The 15,338-nt window shown below is 49.9% G+C and overlaps 1 protein-coding gene across 7 annotated transcripts in view; it reads right to left on the reverse strand.

The window, feature by feature from the left end:
• The window catches only part of C2CD5 (C2 calcium dependent domain containing 5), a 2,654,621-nt gene that overhangs the window by 1,555,532 nt on the left and 1,083,751 nt on the right, over positions 1–15,338 (reverse strand). For all 7 annotated transcript variants that reach the window (XM_069628452.1, XM_069628454.1, XM_069628457.1 and 4 more), the window contains one exon: positions 13,741–13,927. In XM_069628452.1, the coding sequence (XP_069484553.1) occupies positions 13,741–13,927 (187 nt within the window). The remainder of the gene's footprint in view (positions 1–13,740; positions 13,928–15,338) is intronic.

Consider the following 15,338-nt stretch of genomic DNA (forward strand, 5'->3'; position numbering starts at 1 on the left):
GAGTGGGGTATTTTGTAGAAGAATGGCCAGTGGTTCGATGGCAATTGGGAAAATCATGGCCGACAGGGGGCAACCCTGCCTCGTCCCTCTGCCCAGTCTAAAAGGGTCTGATTGCCAGCCGTTGACTTTAGTTCTGGCAATTGGACATTCGTATAGTAGTTGAACCCAGCAGATAAAGTTTGCGCCAAAACCCATATGCCTCATTATGTTCCAGATGGCCTCCCATCTCACCGAATCAAAAGCCTTTTCAAAGCCAGCGGGCCCTGTATGCGGTCGGCTTTTTCTGGTGCTGAGTGCAGTCTGTAGAGATTCATGCGCGTCGATCTCTCGGGCATGAAGCCGCATTGGTCAGGGTGGACCAAGGAGGGGATGACCTGTTGCAGCCGGTCTGCCAGGATCTTCGCAAGTATTTTGGTTTCGCTGTTTATAAGTGAAATGGGCCTGTATGAACTGCAGTTTTCAGGGGGTTTGTCCGGTTTGGGTAGTACTATTATTGTGGCTTCCCTCAGATCTGGGGAAAGGGTGCCCTGTTCTCTTGCGTGTTGGAACATTTGAAGTAGGTTTGGAGCAATTACGTTGGTTCCCACTTTCCGCCACAGCTGGATCGGGAAGCCGTTTGGACCTGGGGACTTGCCAGCTTGGAGGCCAGACATAGCAATCGACACCTCATCCTCCGTTATGACACTCTCCAGCAATTCTTGTTGTTTTATGTTCAAGGTGGGGAAGTTGATTTCCTCTATGATTGAAGTGTGCGGGGGTGTTGGGTGACTTGTACAGTTCAGCATCATAATTTGCGAAACCCCTCGTTATGTCCTGGTCTGCCACTAGCGGGCTTGTGCCTCCTGTCTGTAGCTGCTGGACCTGGCTGCGTCCCTGCTCCTTGCGTTCCAGCCACGCTAGCATTTTCCCAGCTTTATCGCCTGTTTCATAAACTCTTGCCCGCATTGTCGAATGTGCGTGTCTGGCATTATCTAGTGCAGTGTTCTGGAGCTGCTTTTGTGCCAGAAGCAGGGCTCGGTTTGTGTCGGGCGTGTCCTGGATTATGTGCGCTATCTCTGCCTGTTTTACCCGTTGTTCGCTTTGTGTACCTTGAGTAGGTATTGTTTCCTCTGTGCGGTCGTCCAAGAGATGAGTTCACCCCTCCGTACTGCTTTGTAGGCCTCCCATAATGACACAGGGTCTGATGCAGACTCTGTGTTCAGCTCAAAATATGTCTGCGTTGTCTCTTGGAGCTTGACTACCAGGTCTGGATTGCCCAGGGAGTAATTATTCAGGCGCCAGCTAGGCGGGGGAGTCGGCCTGGATGTATTTGCATCACCAGTGGGGAGTGGTCGGATATGCCTCTGGGGAACAGGCATGCTTCGTGTGCCCTGTGTAGGTCAGTTGATGGGAGAAAGAAGTAGTCCAATCTGGAGAGCGAGGCATGGGCCCCCGAGTGGAAGGAGTATTCCCTGGCGTTAGGGTGGAGTTCTCTCCATACGTCACACAGGCCCTTGGCATTCGTGAATGTGGCAAGTTTGGTGGGTGCACTGGGATTTCTATTACGAAGGTGTGAGCGATCCCGAACTGTGTCCATGACTTCGTTGGAGTCCCCTCCTATTAACGTGATGTTAGAGGTGTCTGCCGCAATCAGGGGGGAGATGTCGGTGAGCAGCGGCGTCAATAAAGTGGGAGGTACATAGATCGCTAGCAGTGTTATAGAGTGCTCCCAGAGTGTGCCAGTCGCGTATATGTATCTGCCTCCAGTGTCCTGGGTTACTGTGTTCAGGTGAAAAGGGAGATGCTTGTGTATCAGTATCATGACACCCCTTGAGCCCATTGTGAAGCCTACATGAACTGCGAGTCTATAGTTTGTGCATCTGAATAGGGAGCACTCTGTGCCTGCGAGGTGTGTTTCAGACAGAAAAGCTACGTCTGATGCGTGTCTGTTCAGGTATTGCCCCACCAATCGGCGTTTGATTGCATTGCCGAGGCCATTGACGTTCCAAGTCATGAGTTTCAGCGTTCTGGCTGTATTGGTGTTGGTGTTACGTGGTGCCATGTCTGTCTGTGGCTAAGAAAGTGTGTGCTGCTGATGACGATGCCAGGCACCCGGTAACCTTGCGTCCCTGTGCTATAACCCTCTTGTTAGACTTTGGTATGGTATGTGTTAGACTGGTCCTTTCCCTAACTAAACTCAACAATCCCAATCCCAACCCCACCCACCCTATACTTCTCACAACTAGAAGCATCGGTTGCCCAAACATTAACTCTACCAGCTGTCAACTGGACAACTTACATAAGACAATCCCAACCTAAGGTTCAGGTGGTACCTTTCGTGCTTATTGCTGACTGTCAGGGCACTGGTTGGAGGCCTAGGCGTGGGTCATCCCCCTATGTCTTCCAGTGGGTCTTGTGCTGGAGGTTGCCGGGGCGCACGCTGTTGGCCGGGCGGTGGTCTGCGATTCCTTCCTCTCCTGCCGTGTGAGGATGACCAGTCACCTTCTATGTGTTGTTCAGCCCAGCAACATGCTCTTTGGGGTCATTAAAGTGGACTGTGGTTCCCTTGTGGTAGATCTTTAGCTGCGCGGGGAAAAGCAGCCCATATTTCACTCCCATTGCTTGTAATTGCTTCTTGAGGTGGTCAAAGGATTGTCTCGCCCTCTGTACTTCCCTAGTAAAGTCAGGGAAAAAGGAGATTCTGGAACCATTGAAGGTGATTGTGCCCTTGGCGCGTGCATGTTGCAGTAATGCGTCTCAGTCCCTGAAGTTTAGAAACTTTGCTATTACTGTGCGTGGGGGAGCCCCAGGCGCAGGCCTGCCCGTGGGTACTCTGTGCGCTCGCTCTATAGAGAAGAACTTGGAGAATGAGTCTGGGTCAAACAGGTCGGAGAGCAGCTGCTCCAGGAACAGTTCCATGCAGGCGCCTTCTGCTTTCTCGGGGATACCAAGTATTCACACATTGTTACGGCTAGATCTCTCCTCTCTGTCCTCAATTCTATCCTCCAGCACCTAAGTTTGGACGTGACGCTCTGGAGTAGTTGTCTCATATTGTGAATCCCATCTTCTGCGTTAGAGATGCGTTGTTCAGCCTCTCCAGTGCGTGCCGTTAGTTTTTGGAGGTCTTGTCTGAGGAGGGACACGTCCATGCTTATTCCGTCCATTTTCTGTTCCATTGACGTGCGGCATTCCGTTATGGCGGTCATCACGCCCTTGAGGGAGATCGTACAGTCTTCCTTCACCTCCTCCAAGGATAGCGAGTGGAGATCGGGAGCTTGTGGAGGAGGAATAGTGTATTGATCCATACTGCTTTGGGTGGGCAGTCTTTTAGATCTGTCTTTCCCCATGTTTCTTGCTGCATCTTGTGGTTCTGGGCTTTGCGCGAAGATCGCCGTGCAGCAACCGGACTGCAGACTAAATTGTTGCTACTGTGGTTACATACTAGCCTACCGTGGCGTAGGGACTGGTTATGGCTTGCTTGCCCAGTCCAGCACCAGTGTGTCCCACCGGTCCGGTCCGGTCGCCCTCTGTCCCTGCAGCTCACATAGAGTTGCTATCTGCGGAGTGAAGCAGCGTGTGACGGTCTTGCGGGGGGTTTGTCTGCTTCCGGGTCTCGCTGGTGTACTCGTGGCCTGTTTGGGTGGCCGTTACAGAGGGCCACTGCCGCCTCACAGTCGGGCCTGCTTCTTCCCTGCTAGGCCAGCCTGCTTTGTGTCTTCTTCCCCCTGCCCACGGGAGCATTTGCCAGCTGCCCTGGCCGTTGCGATGGTAGGGCTGAGGGGCTGCTACTCACGTCCGCCCTCCGGTGCTGGCCGCCTGCTTTTGGGCTGTAGTCCAGGCCATGCTTCGTCTCGGGGAACCCGTTCCCCCGCCCCCGGCCGTGCGGCTGCTGATCTTGTGTGGTTCAGCGCTCCTGGAATCTCCCCTCGGCAGGCACCTTGGGCGTCCCGGCACGCGGACCGCGCCTCGGCTGTCACTTGATGCAGGCCTCTAGGCCCCGTTCCCTTGGCGGTGAGTGTGCTACTATGCTAAGGGCCCTTGCTGCATCTGGCTGCCGGTGGGCTCTCGTAGTCCAGTGCTTCCCCAGCCCAGGGTGTCTCTCGCCAACGGAGGAGCGCCGGGTTTACAACTTTTCAGCAGGCTGGCAAGGACCCGCCCACGGGCTGGAGGCTGTGCGGCCGCTGCTTCCGCATAGTGCACTATTCCTGCTGACCCCTTCAGGGGGTACCGTCAGTGTCCTTTGCCACGCTCCAACGGTGCTGGCCTCCAGGCCCCGCTCCAACGAAGGAGTGTGTGCTGCTGTGCTCCGGGCCCCTGCCTCGTCCAGCCGCTAGCGGGCACACTTATTCCAGCTCGCCACTGACCCTCCAGGCCCACGATCGGGCAAGTGCAGTCGATGGCGCGCGTTCACTCACCCGCCGGCATTTCCCGGCTCGACTCCTACTGCACCACCAGGTAGGCGCGCGCCCTCCCTCCGCCGGCGTGGGCCGCGTAGCACGGCCGGCCCGACCTGGGGTGACTTCCTCAGCGGGGGTTCCCAGGGTTTGCAGTTCTTCCGGCAGGCTGGTCAAGTACTGCACACAGGTCAGAGCTTCGCCCGCCTCCGGTGCTGTCAGCAGGCAGGCGGCGAGCCGGATCTCACTGCAGTGCAGCCCCGCTTCCTGGGTGCAGAGTCAGCGTTAACCCCAGGCGGCCATCTTGAAATCGGGCCGGTCGGCACCTGTTTGGATTCCCTCTTGCCCACAGCTCTGTGGAACGGCCACGGTTTAAGCTGCTCTTCAACCCGCTTTGGCACGGGGGTGTCCGCCACCTGTCCGGAGTGTTTATGCCTTTCTAGCATGCAGGACTCAGGCTATTTAATCAGGATGTGTTTGGCGGTCACGGGAGCTGGAGAGACTAACGTCTTTCCCATCGCACCACTGGCCTCGCCCCAGGTGGGCATGGTTGGTTTCAATTGCCTGACCCTGCCGGCCTTGTCCTATGAAGAGGTTGATGTGCCTATATCTGCATCTTCTTCGTCCCAGTACCATTGTGGTGTTTCTCATAGAAAATCTGTACTCCACTTGATTTCCTTTGCTTCGTAGCAGTACTTGAGTGACACTTGGGGAAAAGAAGATTGTGTGCCTTATGATAAGAAGGTGGTTCTAGTTCTTCTACTTTGGTACCCACAGCAAATGAGGTTAAAAGGGAAGGAAAATATTGGGTCTCAGTAGTTTATGATTTTAAAGGGACGGGAGAAGCCTGTGTGACAGTTAGAAAAAGGGGTTTTACATTCCCTTGCTTTGCTCTATGTCATGATTCCTGCCCCTCATGTCCCCAGCCCTCCAAGATATCAGACTGGAGCCAGGCCACAATCACCTACATGGCCCTCAAGGGCCTCTCCATCCCTCCAAAGACCCACTTGGAGTCAGACTTGGCACTTGTGGCACCAGACTCATTCACTCCCATAAAATAACCTTGGGGATTGGACTTGTAGTTCATTGATGGGGACAAGATGGATGCCCCCACATATTTCGGTTCCCAGAACTGCATGTGCAGTCTAGTCTTTTGGGTGTGGTTCAGCCCAGAGACACCTGGGATACCCAGAGACTATTTGAGCCATGCCCAGGCTGAGAAACATGCTTTGTGTTTTCTGCACCTGCAGCGTGACACTCACCATGTTCGGATCGGTCTCCAGTAGGCCTGCATCTTACTTCTGCGGTGCTTCTGCCCATCATTCATCGCTTCTTCTGTTCTGCAGGCATCTTCGGCGGTGTCATTCCCATCCCGGCACGCCGCTTCCTAAGGAAAAGGGAAAAGAACAGAAAAAGGCATTAGTAAGCATTCAGCAAATCTTCGCTTAATTTTAAAGACTGTACGAGCTTCAAACGCTTACCTGAATCCCAGCAAATCTGGCGGAACTCTGTCTACGGAATTTCTCAACCATCTGCAAGAGGGAAAAGACACTCCAGGTTAGCGTGGAAACATCTAGAAGTGCTGCATACCGCGCTTACTCACCGCATTTCTTCTTCATAATCGGTATCCACGCTGAAAACGTCACGGCACCTAAAAGACACTCAGTTCAATACAAATACGAAAGGATCGCATCGCGCTCTCACTCACCTTCAGCGCTACTCATCTCAGCAGCATGTCGCCATCCCCGGACGCCGGCCATCATCTAAGGAAGGAAAGGAACGAAGTTAGAGAACTGTTCAAAAGACTCATTATACTTACCTGTTGGACTCTTGCCAGTGAAGTAACTAGGCAGCAACGAGCCCGCATCAATCAACGTGCCCCTGCGCTTAAAGCAGGACGGAGAGCACACTTTCCAAGAAAACAATGTGAGCTGTGGATCAAAGGGAAGAGTTGGACACCGGGGAAGAGGGGGTTCAAGCACACAGAGACAATAGGGAGTTAAACTCTACCAATCATGTGTTTCAGGCCCAATCTCCAGTCGAGTAGACTCCAGGGAAGGGTTTGAGGTCGTAAGAGGTCAGAACAGGCTGAGTGACGTCCCCGTGGATACCAGGTGAGCGTTACAGAACACAAAGCCTCACATCAAAATCCACCTGGGTGTCATGGAAACGCCAGAAACCGACCAGTTAGCCCACATGTTTGGGGCAGCTACGTTCCGAAGTACATGCAGCCAGGCAGGAGACTAACACCCTGAGGAGAGAGCTGATAGTAGCCAAAGAATGCACTGATGATTTAAGTCGGCAACTTTTCCAGTCACAAGCAAGGCATGCACCATTGCCGGGAAGCGTGCCCTCGATGCCAGCACCATCAGCCAATTCCTGGGGCAGTTCCCTTGGCCCCACCGAGCGATTTACGGGGGATCCCAAGAGGTTTGCAACGTTCATGAACCAGTGCCGCCTGCACTTCCTTTGTAGACCAGGGGCCCTTCGAATGACCAATCACGGGTCACTTTTGTGCTATCCTACCTGAGTGGTAGCGCCGCAGACTGGTCTGTACCCTTTGTGGCCCAAGACCATCCTTTGCTGCATGACTTCAGGGGCTTTCAGCAGGAGATGGAAAAGCGGTTCGCCCGTTGTACTCATGGGCAGGCATTAGACAACAAACGTCTGTCTCTACGCCAAGGGAATCAAGACCTATTAACATTCATAGCCACGTTCAATAGACTTGTAGTTGAAGCAGAATGGCCAGTGGAGAAGAGAACCACGTTATTTCATCCGGGGTTGCAGGGGGAGCTCAAGGATGTTCTCGCACAAGTAGTGAACCCCCCGAAAGACTGCTCAGAATTCATTGACCTTGTTGTTCAACTGGATCATAGGTTGCAGGACCGAAGAGCAGATCGAACCAGACCTGACCCTCACCCTATGTATGTGCGTTCAAAGGACAATATTGCCCGCACAACAGAAGGTTCAGGAGAACCAATGCAAATCGGGGGGGTCAGATCCCCCTTGACTAAAGCGGAAAGGGATAAAAGGAGACAGCAGCAGTTATGTCTATACTGTGGAAGGTCAAGTCATTTCCTTAAAGAGTGCCCTGTGTAGCCACCGAGGAGGACGGTAGGGGCCACGGACAAGGAAGATACCATCAAGGAATCAGAAAACTCCCCAGCCCAGCAATTGTAGGGGTCCACTTGTCGAGTGAAGAAAGTGAACCACCGACCTCCCATTTTGCACTATCTGTGGTCTTGATCAATCACCAACAACCATCTCGGATGCACGCAGTAAGAGCATAGATTGACAGTGGAGCAGTTGGGAATTACATCAACCAGGATCTTGCGGCAAAGATGGGGCTTCTGTTACGCCCTAAATCAACCACCGACACTGTTACCACTGTCGACGGCACGGAAATAGCTTGTGGTCCAGTATCCCAATGCACTGCAGCTTTAGCCCTTCTGTGCCAGGATGGACACCAAGAATCTTTCGTTTTCGACCTCGTTAAGGCACCACAGTTCCGGTTGATTTTGGGAATGCCATGGTTGGTAGCTCACAATCCTCGAATCAATTGGCGAGCAAAAGAATTGGACTTTCCCCGAGACTTGCGCCCACACATGTTATCGCCAAGAGAAACAACCAATAGACAGCAGAAGCTCTACGCTTGCGATTGTGGCAATCGGCACCCTACCAAGTGAATGCCAGGACTTTCAAGATGTCTTTCAGAAAGAACAGGCTAATACCCTGCCACCGCATAGACCATACGATTGCCAAATCGACCTGATACCCGGCGCACAAATCCCTTGTGGGCGAATTTACGCACTCACGGAACCAGAAAATCAGCACCTGAAGGCCTATCTTGACCAATACCTGGCCAACAGGTTCATCCGTCCCTCGAAGTCTCCAGCAGCCAGTCCTCTATTCTTCGTACCGAAAAAGGAGGGGGACTTGAGAACGTGCATCGACTATTGCGCACTGAACCAGATTACCGTAAAAAACCACTACCCTCTGCCACTGATCCCTGCATTGCTTGATCAAGTCAAAGATGCCCAAATCTACACAAAACTAGACCTGAGGGGGGCATATCACCTTGTTCGCGTAAAACAGGGGGACGAATGGAAAACCGCTTTTCGCACCAAATACGGCTTGTACGAATATCAAGTAATGCCCTTTGGCCTTTGGAACGCGCCTGCAGCATTTCAATACTTCATGAACGATGTCCTACCAGAAATTGATTGATGTCTGTACTCTAGTGTACATCGACGATATTCTAGTATATTCCGCATCAAAGCAGGACCACGTTAAACACGTCCGATCCATATTGGAGAAACTCTGTCAACACCAGCTCTACGACAAGCTCGAAAAGTGCTCATTCCACGTCACTAAGGTGGAATTCCTGGGCTTTATTCTCAGCACGAATGGAATCCGAATGGATGTACACAAGGTAGATGCTATCCTGAACTGGCCATCCCCAAATTCATTCAAGGGGGTTCAAAGTATGCTGGGTTTTGCAAACTTCTACCGCCGGTTCATCCCAGGATTTTCGCAAATCGTGCATCCCATCACGTCATTGCTAAGGAAAAGCAACAAAAAGTTCCAGTGGACAACAGAAGCTGAGGAAGCTTTCCAGAATCTCAAAGCAAGATTCACATCTGCCCCAATCTTACGCCACCCTCACCCTGATCTCCCATACCTGGTGGAAACGGACGCCTCAAGCATGGCTATGGGAGCCGTCCTCTCACAAAAGGACCCCGAAACGGGCCAGTTACACCCTGTTGCCTTCTGGTCGCATAAATTCACACCCCCTGAACTCAATTACGCTATCACAGACAAAGAACTCCTGGCCATTAAGTCAGCCTTTAAGGCATGGCGGCACTACCTCTTGGGCGCCAGACACACAATCACCGTAATAACTGACCACCGGAACCTCCAGTACCTAAAAACAGCAAAGGCCCAATCCTCAGGACAACTACGTTGGGCTCTTTTTTTGCTGAATATGACTACGTGATTACATTTCGACCAAGGGTGAAAAACGGGAAGGCCGATGCCCTTTCCCGTATGGGGGTGGAAGAGCAAGGGTATCAGACCCCTGACCCAATAGCAATCATCCCGAGTGACAAGCTCCTAGGAATCACAGCAACCATATCTCAGAAAGAATTACATGAAATCCAAAACCTGATGAGTCCGGAGCAATTATAAGCGTGGAGTGCACAAGGAGACCATTACATGATAAAAGATCAGTTGCCCTACTTCAGGAATCGTTTATTCTTACCAAACCAAGAACTACGAGAACAAGTCATGTCCGGTTATCATGATTCCTTGATTTTGGGCCACCCCGGAATGGCTAAAACCCTAGCCAAGGTAAAACGAAAGTATTGGTGGCCCACGTGGCGTAAAGACATTATCCAATTCATCCTATCTTGTGGAGTGTGTGCTCAAAACAAGTCATCCAAGCAGAAACCGGCTGGGCTATTACAACCACTGGAAATCCCACCAGCACCCTGGCACACGTTGTCCCTCGATTTTATTACTGACTTACCACCCAGTCAAGGGTTTAACACAATTCTTGTGGTTGTGGACCTATTTTCAAAAATGGCACTTATCATTCCTCTTAAGGGGCTCCCAAATGCTTCCACTCTGGCAAAGGTATTTCTTGAAGGCATCGTACGGCTGCATGGGTTTCCTTCAGTTTTAGTCTCAGACTGAGGTACTCAATTCGTATCTAACTTCTAGAGAAAATGCTGCTCTATGGCGCAGATCGACATCCGGCTATCCACCAGTCACCATCCCCGAACGGATGGTCAAACAGAGGACAAATCAGACGCTCGAGCAGTATCTGCGTTGCATGTTACACCAAGCTGGTTCGACCTATTATGGATAGCTGAATATGCTTATAATAATTCCCTACACACCAGCATGTATGGCAGGCACCCACGTACTTCTGAGTTTGACGTTCCTACAACCCTGGAAATGCCAGCAGTCAAAACCTTTCACACGACCATTTCTCAAACCTTTAAAAGGGCAGCTGAACACCTACTTCAAGCTAAGAATCGCCAAAAGAAGTTTTCTGATCAACACCGAGCAAAGGCCCCTAACTACCAAGTGGGAGACAAAGTCTGGCTGGCGTCTAAACACGTGTCCGTTAAAGGAACCCGAACTTTCCGTCCAAGATACCTGGGTCCATTCACCGTCACCTCTGTGATAAATCCTGTGGCGGTCAGACTAGCTTTGCCGTCAAACATGCATATTCATCCTGTGTTACACGTGTCTCTCCTTAAACCTGTTCAACCTGGGACCCGGGTAGCAACGCCACCGCAGCCAGTAGTAGTCGCCGGGGAGCCAGAAATCGAAGTCAAGGACATCCTGGATTCAAAGTACGTCAGATCCAAATTATACTACTTAGTAGACTGGAAGGGGTATGGTCCACAGACAGGACATGGGAGCCTTGTGAGTACATCCATGCACCTTGCTTGCTTAGACGATTTCATCAAAACCATCCAAACAAACCAGGACCAGACAGAAGAGCCACCTTGAGAGGCGCCTTGGGGGGGTGGGGGGTGCTGTCATAATTCCTGCCCCTCATGTCCCCAGCCCTCCAAGATGTCAGGCTGGAGCCAGGCCACGATCACCTACATGGCCCTCAAAGGCCTCTCCATCCCTCCAAAGACCCACTTGGAGTCAGACTTGGCGCTTTTGGCACCAGACACACTCACTCCCATAGGATAACATTGGGGATTGGACTTGTAGTGCATTGATGGGGACAAGATGGATGCCCCCACATATTTCGGTTCCCAGAACTGCATGTGCAGTCTAGTCTTGTGGGTGTGGTTCAGCCCAGAGACACCTGGGATACCCAGAGACTATCTAAGCCACGCCCGGGCTGAGAAACATGCTTTGTGTTTTCTGCACCTGCAGCGTGACACTCACCGTGTTCGGATCGGTCTCCAGTAGGCCTGCATTTTTCTTCTGCGCTCAGCTCCTGCAAGAACAAGAACACCGTTAGGAACAGCCTTACCTTGCGGCGCTTCTGCCCATCATTCATCGCTTCTTCTGTTCTGTGGGCATCTTCGGCGGTTTAATTCCCATCCCGGCACGCCACTTCCTAAGGAAAAGGGAAAAGAACAGAAAAAAGGCATTAGTAAGCATTCATCAAATCTTCACTTATTTTTAAAGACTGTACGAGCTTCAAACGCTTACCTGAATCCCAGCCGCTCTGGGGGAATGCTGTTTCCGGAACTTCTCATCCATCTGCAAGAGGGAAAAGACACTCCAGGTTAGCATGGAAACATCTAGAGGCGCCGCATACCATGCTTACTCACCGCATTTCTTCTTCATAACCGGCATCCACGCTGAAAACGTTGCGGCACCTAAAAGACACAGAAAAACAACTCAGTTCAATACAAATACGAAAGGGTCACATCGCGCTCTCACTCACCTTCAGCGCTACTCATCTCAGCAGCACGTCGCCATCCCCGGACACCGGCCATCATCTAAGGAAGGAAAGGAACGAAGTTAGAGAACTGTTCAAAAGACTCATTATACTTACCTGTCGGACTCTTGCCAGTGAAGTAACTAGGCAGCAACGAGCCCGCATCAATCAACGCGCCCCTGCGCTGAAAGCAGGGCGGAGAGCACACTTTCCAGGAAAACAAGGTGAGCTGTGGATTAAAGGGAAGGGTTGGACACCGGGGAAGAAGGGGTTCAAGCACACAGAGACAATAGGGAGTTAAACTCTACCAATCCTGTGTTTCAGGCCCAGTCTCCAGTCGAGTAGACTCCAGGGAAGGGTTCAAGGTCGTAAGAGGTCAGAACAGGGTGACGTCCCCGTGGATACCAGGTGAGCGTTACACTCAGAGTGAGTGTTCGACTGAAGGTTTTGGGGGGTAGGATAGGACATGTGTGACAATATCCTATGATAGTAGAGGGGAGGTAGAATAGATCAGGATTAGGAAAAGGGGGATGCTAGATCTCATCTTCAGGCGTTCCACTTCCATTCTTCAAAGACCCTCTATCCCAATAGTACCCCTTCGCAGCCACACTCTTGGGGCCAGAATCTGACAGTCTTACCCTTCTCTTGGTCACCTGAGGGGGGGGGGGGGGTCTTAAGTGGGTTAAATGTGAGAACGCCCTCAGATTTCTCACATTGCATAGATCTCTGAGGGACTTTCCTTTGAAAGGGATTGGACTGAGTAAGGGAATTCAGGGCCTTCCCAAGGAAGCTTTACTGGGAAGGGCTTAATTGGTTGGTCATGGAAGAAGGGGATCAGATCCCTATCTTGATGAAACCCTTTTACTGAATAATAGTTGGAACTTTGAGTACACACACTTACTTGCTTTGGGGTAAGGTAAAACTTGCGGGAAGAATGGAGGAAACTTTTTCTGAGGCCTTTATCAATTTTCCCATTTTTGTAAATTTCCCGTTATTGGATTAAACTGAAGCTCTGGTGTGTGCCTAGCCTCGTTATTCCCAGTGCCCATTCTAAGATACCAAAACTTGTCGCATTGCTGATTGAGCCCTAGCATTCAAATTTAGGAAGCAGTGCTTGGTGGAACTACAGTACACAGCATCCGACAGATGCTGTAGATTGTAATACTAGCATGGAAAGATGCAGGAGTGGCTCCGCCCTTCAGAGCGTGCAGGTTAGCTTCCTCTGAGTAGTCAGTACACAGCTTCATGGCAATACCTAATGCATCTGAATTGCCTACTGCATTTGACAAATGATCTTACAAGACTCTGTTTAGAGATGGCGTGGTCCACTTTGTAAGGTGAATGGCCCAAAACCTGAATCCCAAATCACGGTACACTACCCCCCTTATCTCTCTGTGAACCCAGGTGCCCATGAATGGCATAATAGGGGCACCACACTTCTGTTTGAATTTTGCTTATTTAGTGATCCCCAGAGTGCAGCACCTGCAGTTGAAATGGAAAGACGCTCTTCAGGTAAGGGCAGTAGTGCTCTAAATCATCACAAGGCCTCTTGGCATCTCAATTAGGCGTTTGATTCCTTTTCCTTTTCATAAAAGCCTTTAATCATGACTCACAATTGTCAGAGTCCTCCTCCTGGTTCACCACAGTGCCTTGTATTCCCTAAAATCAACTAGTCAGTTACTAATGAGCGCCTACTCTTATAAAAGGCACCAGAATTGCCTGTATATATAAATACAAAATCCATTTCAAGATGATTACTGTGGGTATCTTTGTGTTGAGAATTCTGATTAAGGTGTTTTAGGGTCAACGTTAATCTTCAATGAACTGCAAAAACACCCTTTCATATACAGCTGTCTCATGAATTAACTTTGATAGTGAAAAATAATATAAAAATCAGTCAAAACGAAATATATCAATCACAACAACGGCAAACGAAAGCTAGTTACGTACTGCTAAGCCCATCAGCATGGTTTCACCCACGGTGATCTGAACTCTAAGCCCAAAAAGTGCATTCATGGCTTTAAGCTTCAGTTTGTTCATTAGTTGGGTGTGTAGTTCATACTCCATGAAAGGCAGCAGGTTGCTGATAGCAGTGGCGTTTGCTTCTGCTTGTGCTTTCTTTTTCAAGCGACACAACCTATTGGGAGAAAAATAAATACTTTACAAAAACTGCTGGTTGCAAATATTATACTCATAAGAACCACATTTGCTTCCAATAAACTAAAATACTAGAATGGTAGGGATGTTTTTGTATATTGTCACAGACTGAGGGACAAACAGATGTCTGGATAATTGTGTAAGGGTTAAACACATGGTTTATTTATTTATAGGTACATTTATAAAGCGCACATAGCCCATGGGCATCTAAGGCTGTAGCTTTAAGAACATGGTTACACACTTAGTTACAGTTTGTATATCATCGATGCAATTGCATTGGTCAGTTACAGTTAAGCATTTGAATGAGATCATAATTTGCTCAAACGCAGAAAAGTACATGGAGTTGCATTAGCCGACAGTCATGACATTGCAGATAGGTGTTAGTAGTTATTGTTTGGTCTCTGGGCTGAATAGGTGAGTTTTTAGTATTTTGCGGAAGGACCCTAGGGAGGTGTCATTTCTCAGGTGTGTGCGGAGAGTGTTCCACAATTTAGCTGCTACTACAGGGAAGCTTGAGCCGCCTGCATATCTAGGCGTAACAATGAGGTTGGCATAAGGGGAGCGTATTGGTCTATTGGACTGAGTTTTGCTGATCAGGTTGCTGAGGTAGGCAGGTGCATTATTGGCGAGGCATTTCTATGTCAAGGTGAGGATTTTGAAATTGATCCTCTCTTGGACTGGGATCCAGTGGATATTTCGTCTAGTGGTCGAGATATGTTTGTTCTTACGTAAGTTTAGTGTCGCTCTGATGGCATTTTGTACAATTTGCAATTTTCTGATGTTTCTGTTACTGGTGCCCACAAAGAGGGAATTGCAATAATCTATCCTAGATAGTATCAAGGCTCTGGCTAAGGTGATGCTGGTGTCCGGTGATGGGAATGGTCTACTAGCTCCAATTAATTTAGAAGTATAAGCTGAAGATGAGACAATGGCATTCACCTGTCTGTTTAAGGTAAGGGCCGAGTCAATGTAGACCCCTAGCGTTTTTATTTCATTTGTGACCGTGATGGTGTTTTGCCATCAATGTTGAAAGATTTGTATTGTTGTGGGAGGTTGTTTAATTTAGCTTTATTACCAATTAGAATTAGCTCTGTCTTTTCGTCGTTGAGGCATAGTTCATTTTGTGCCATCCAAGCCTGGATTGCGAGGTAGATTGTGTTGAGATGTTTTGTGTCGGTATCCTAACATCCTGTGATTGGTATAAGTATTTCAATATCATCCGCATAATTTGTATACGTGATACCCATTTTGTCAAGTTTGTCAAATAGAAGCTTAGTAAAAGCATTGTACAAGGTAGGGGACACGCAGGAGCCTTGTGGTACCCCATATGTCACTAAGCTAGGAGGGGCCGCTGATGTGTTGGAAAAGACCCTCATGGATCGGTTTGATAG

The sequence above is a fragment of the Ambystoma mexicanum genome, chromosome 12 (genome assembly GCF_040938575.1).
Source record: "Ambystoma mexicanum isolate Mex_15411 chromosome 12, UKY_AmexF1_1, whole genome shotgun sequence".
Classification (NCBI taxonomy): Eukaryota; Metazoa; Chordata; class Amphibia; order Caudata; family Ambystomatidae; genus Ambystoma; species Ambystoma mexicanum.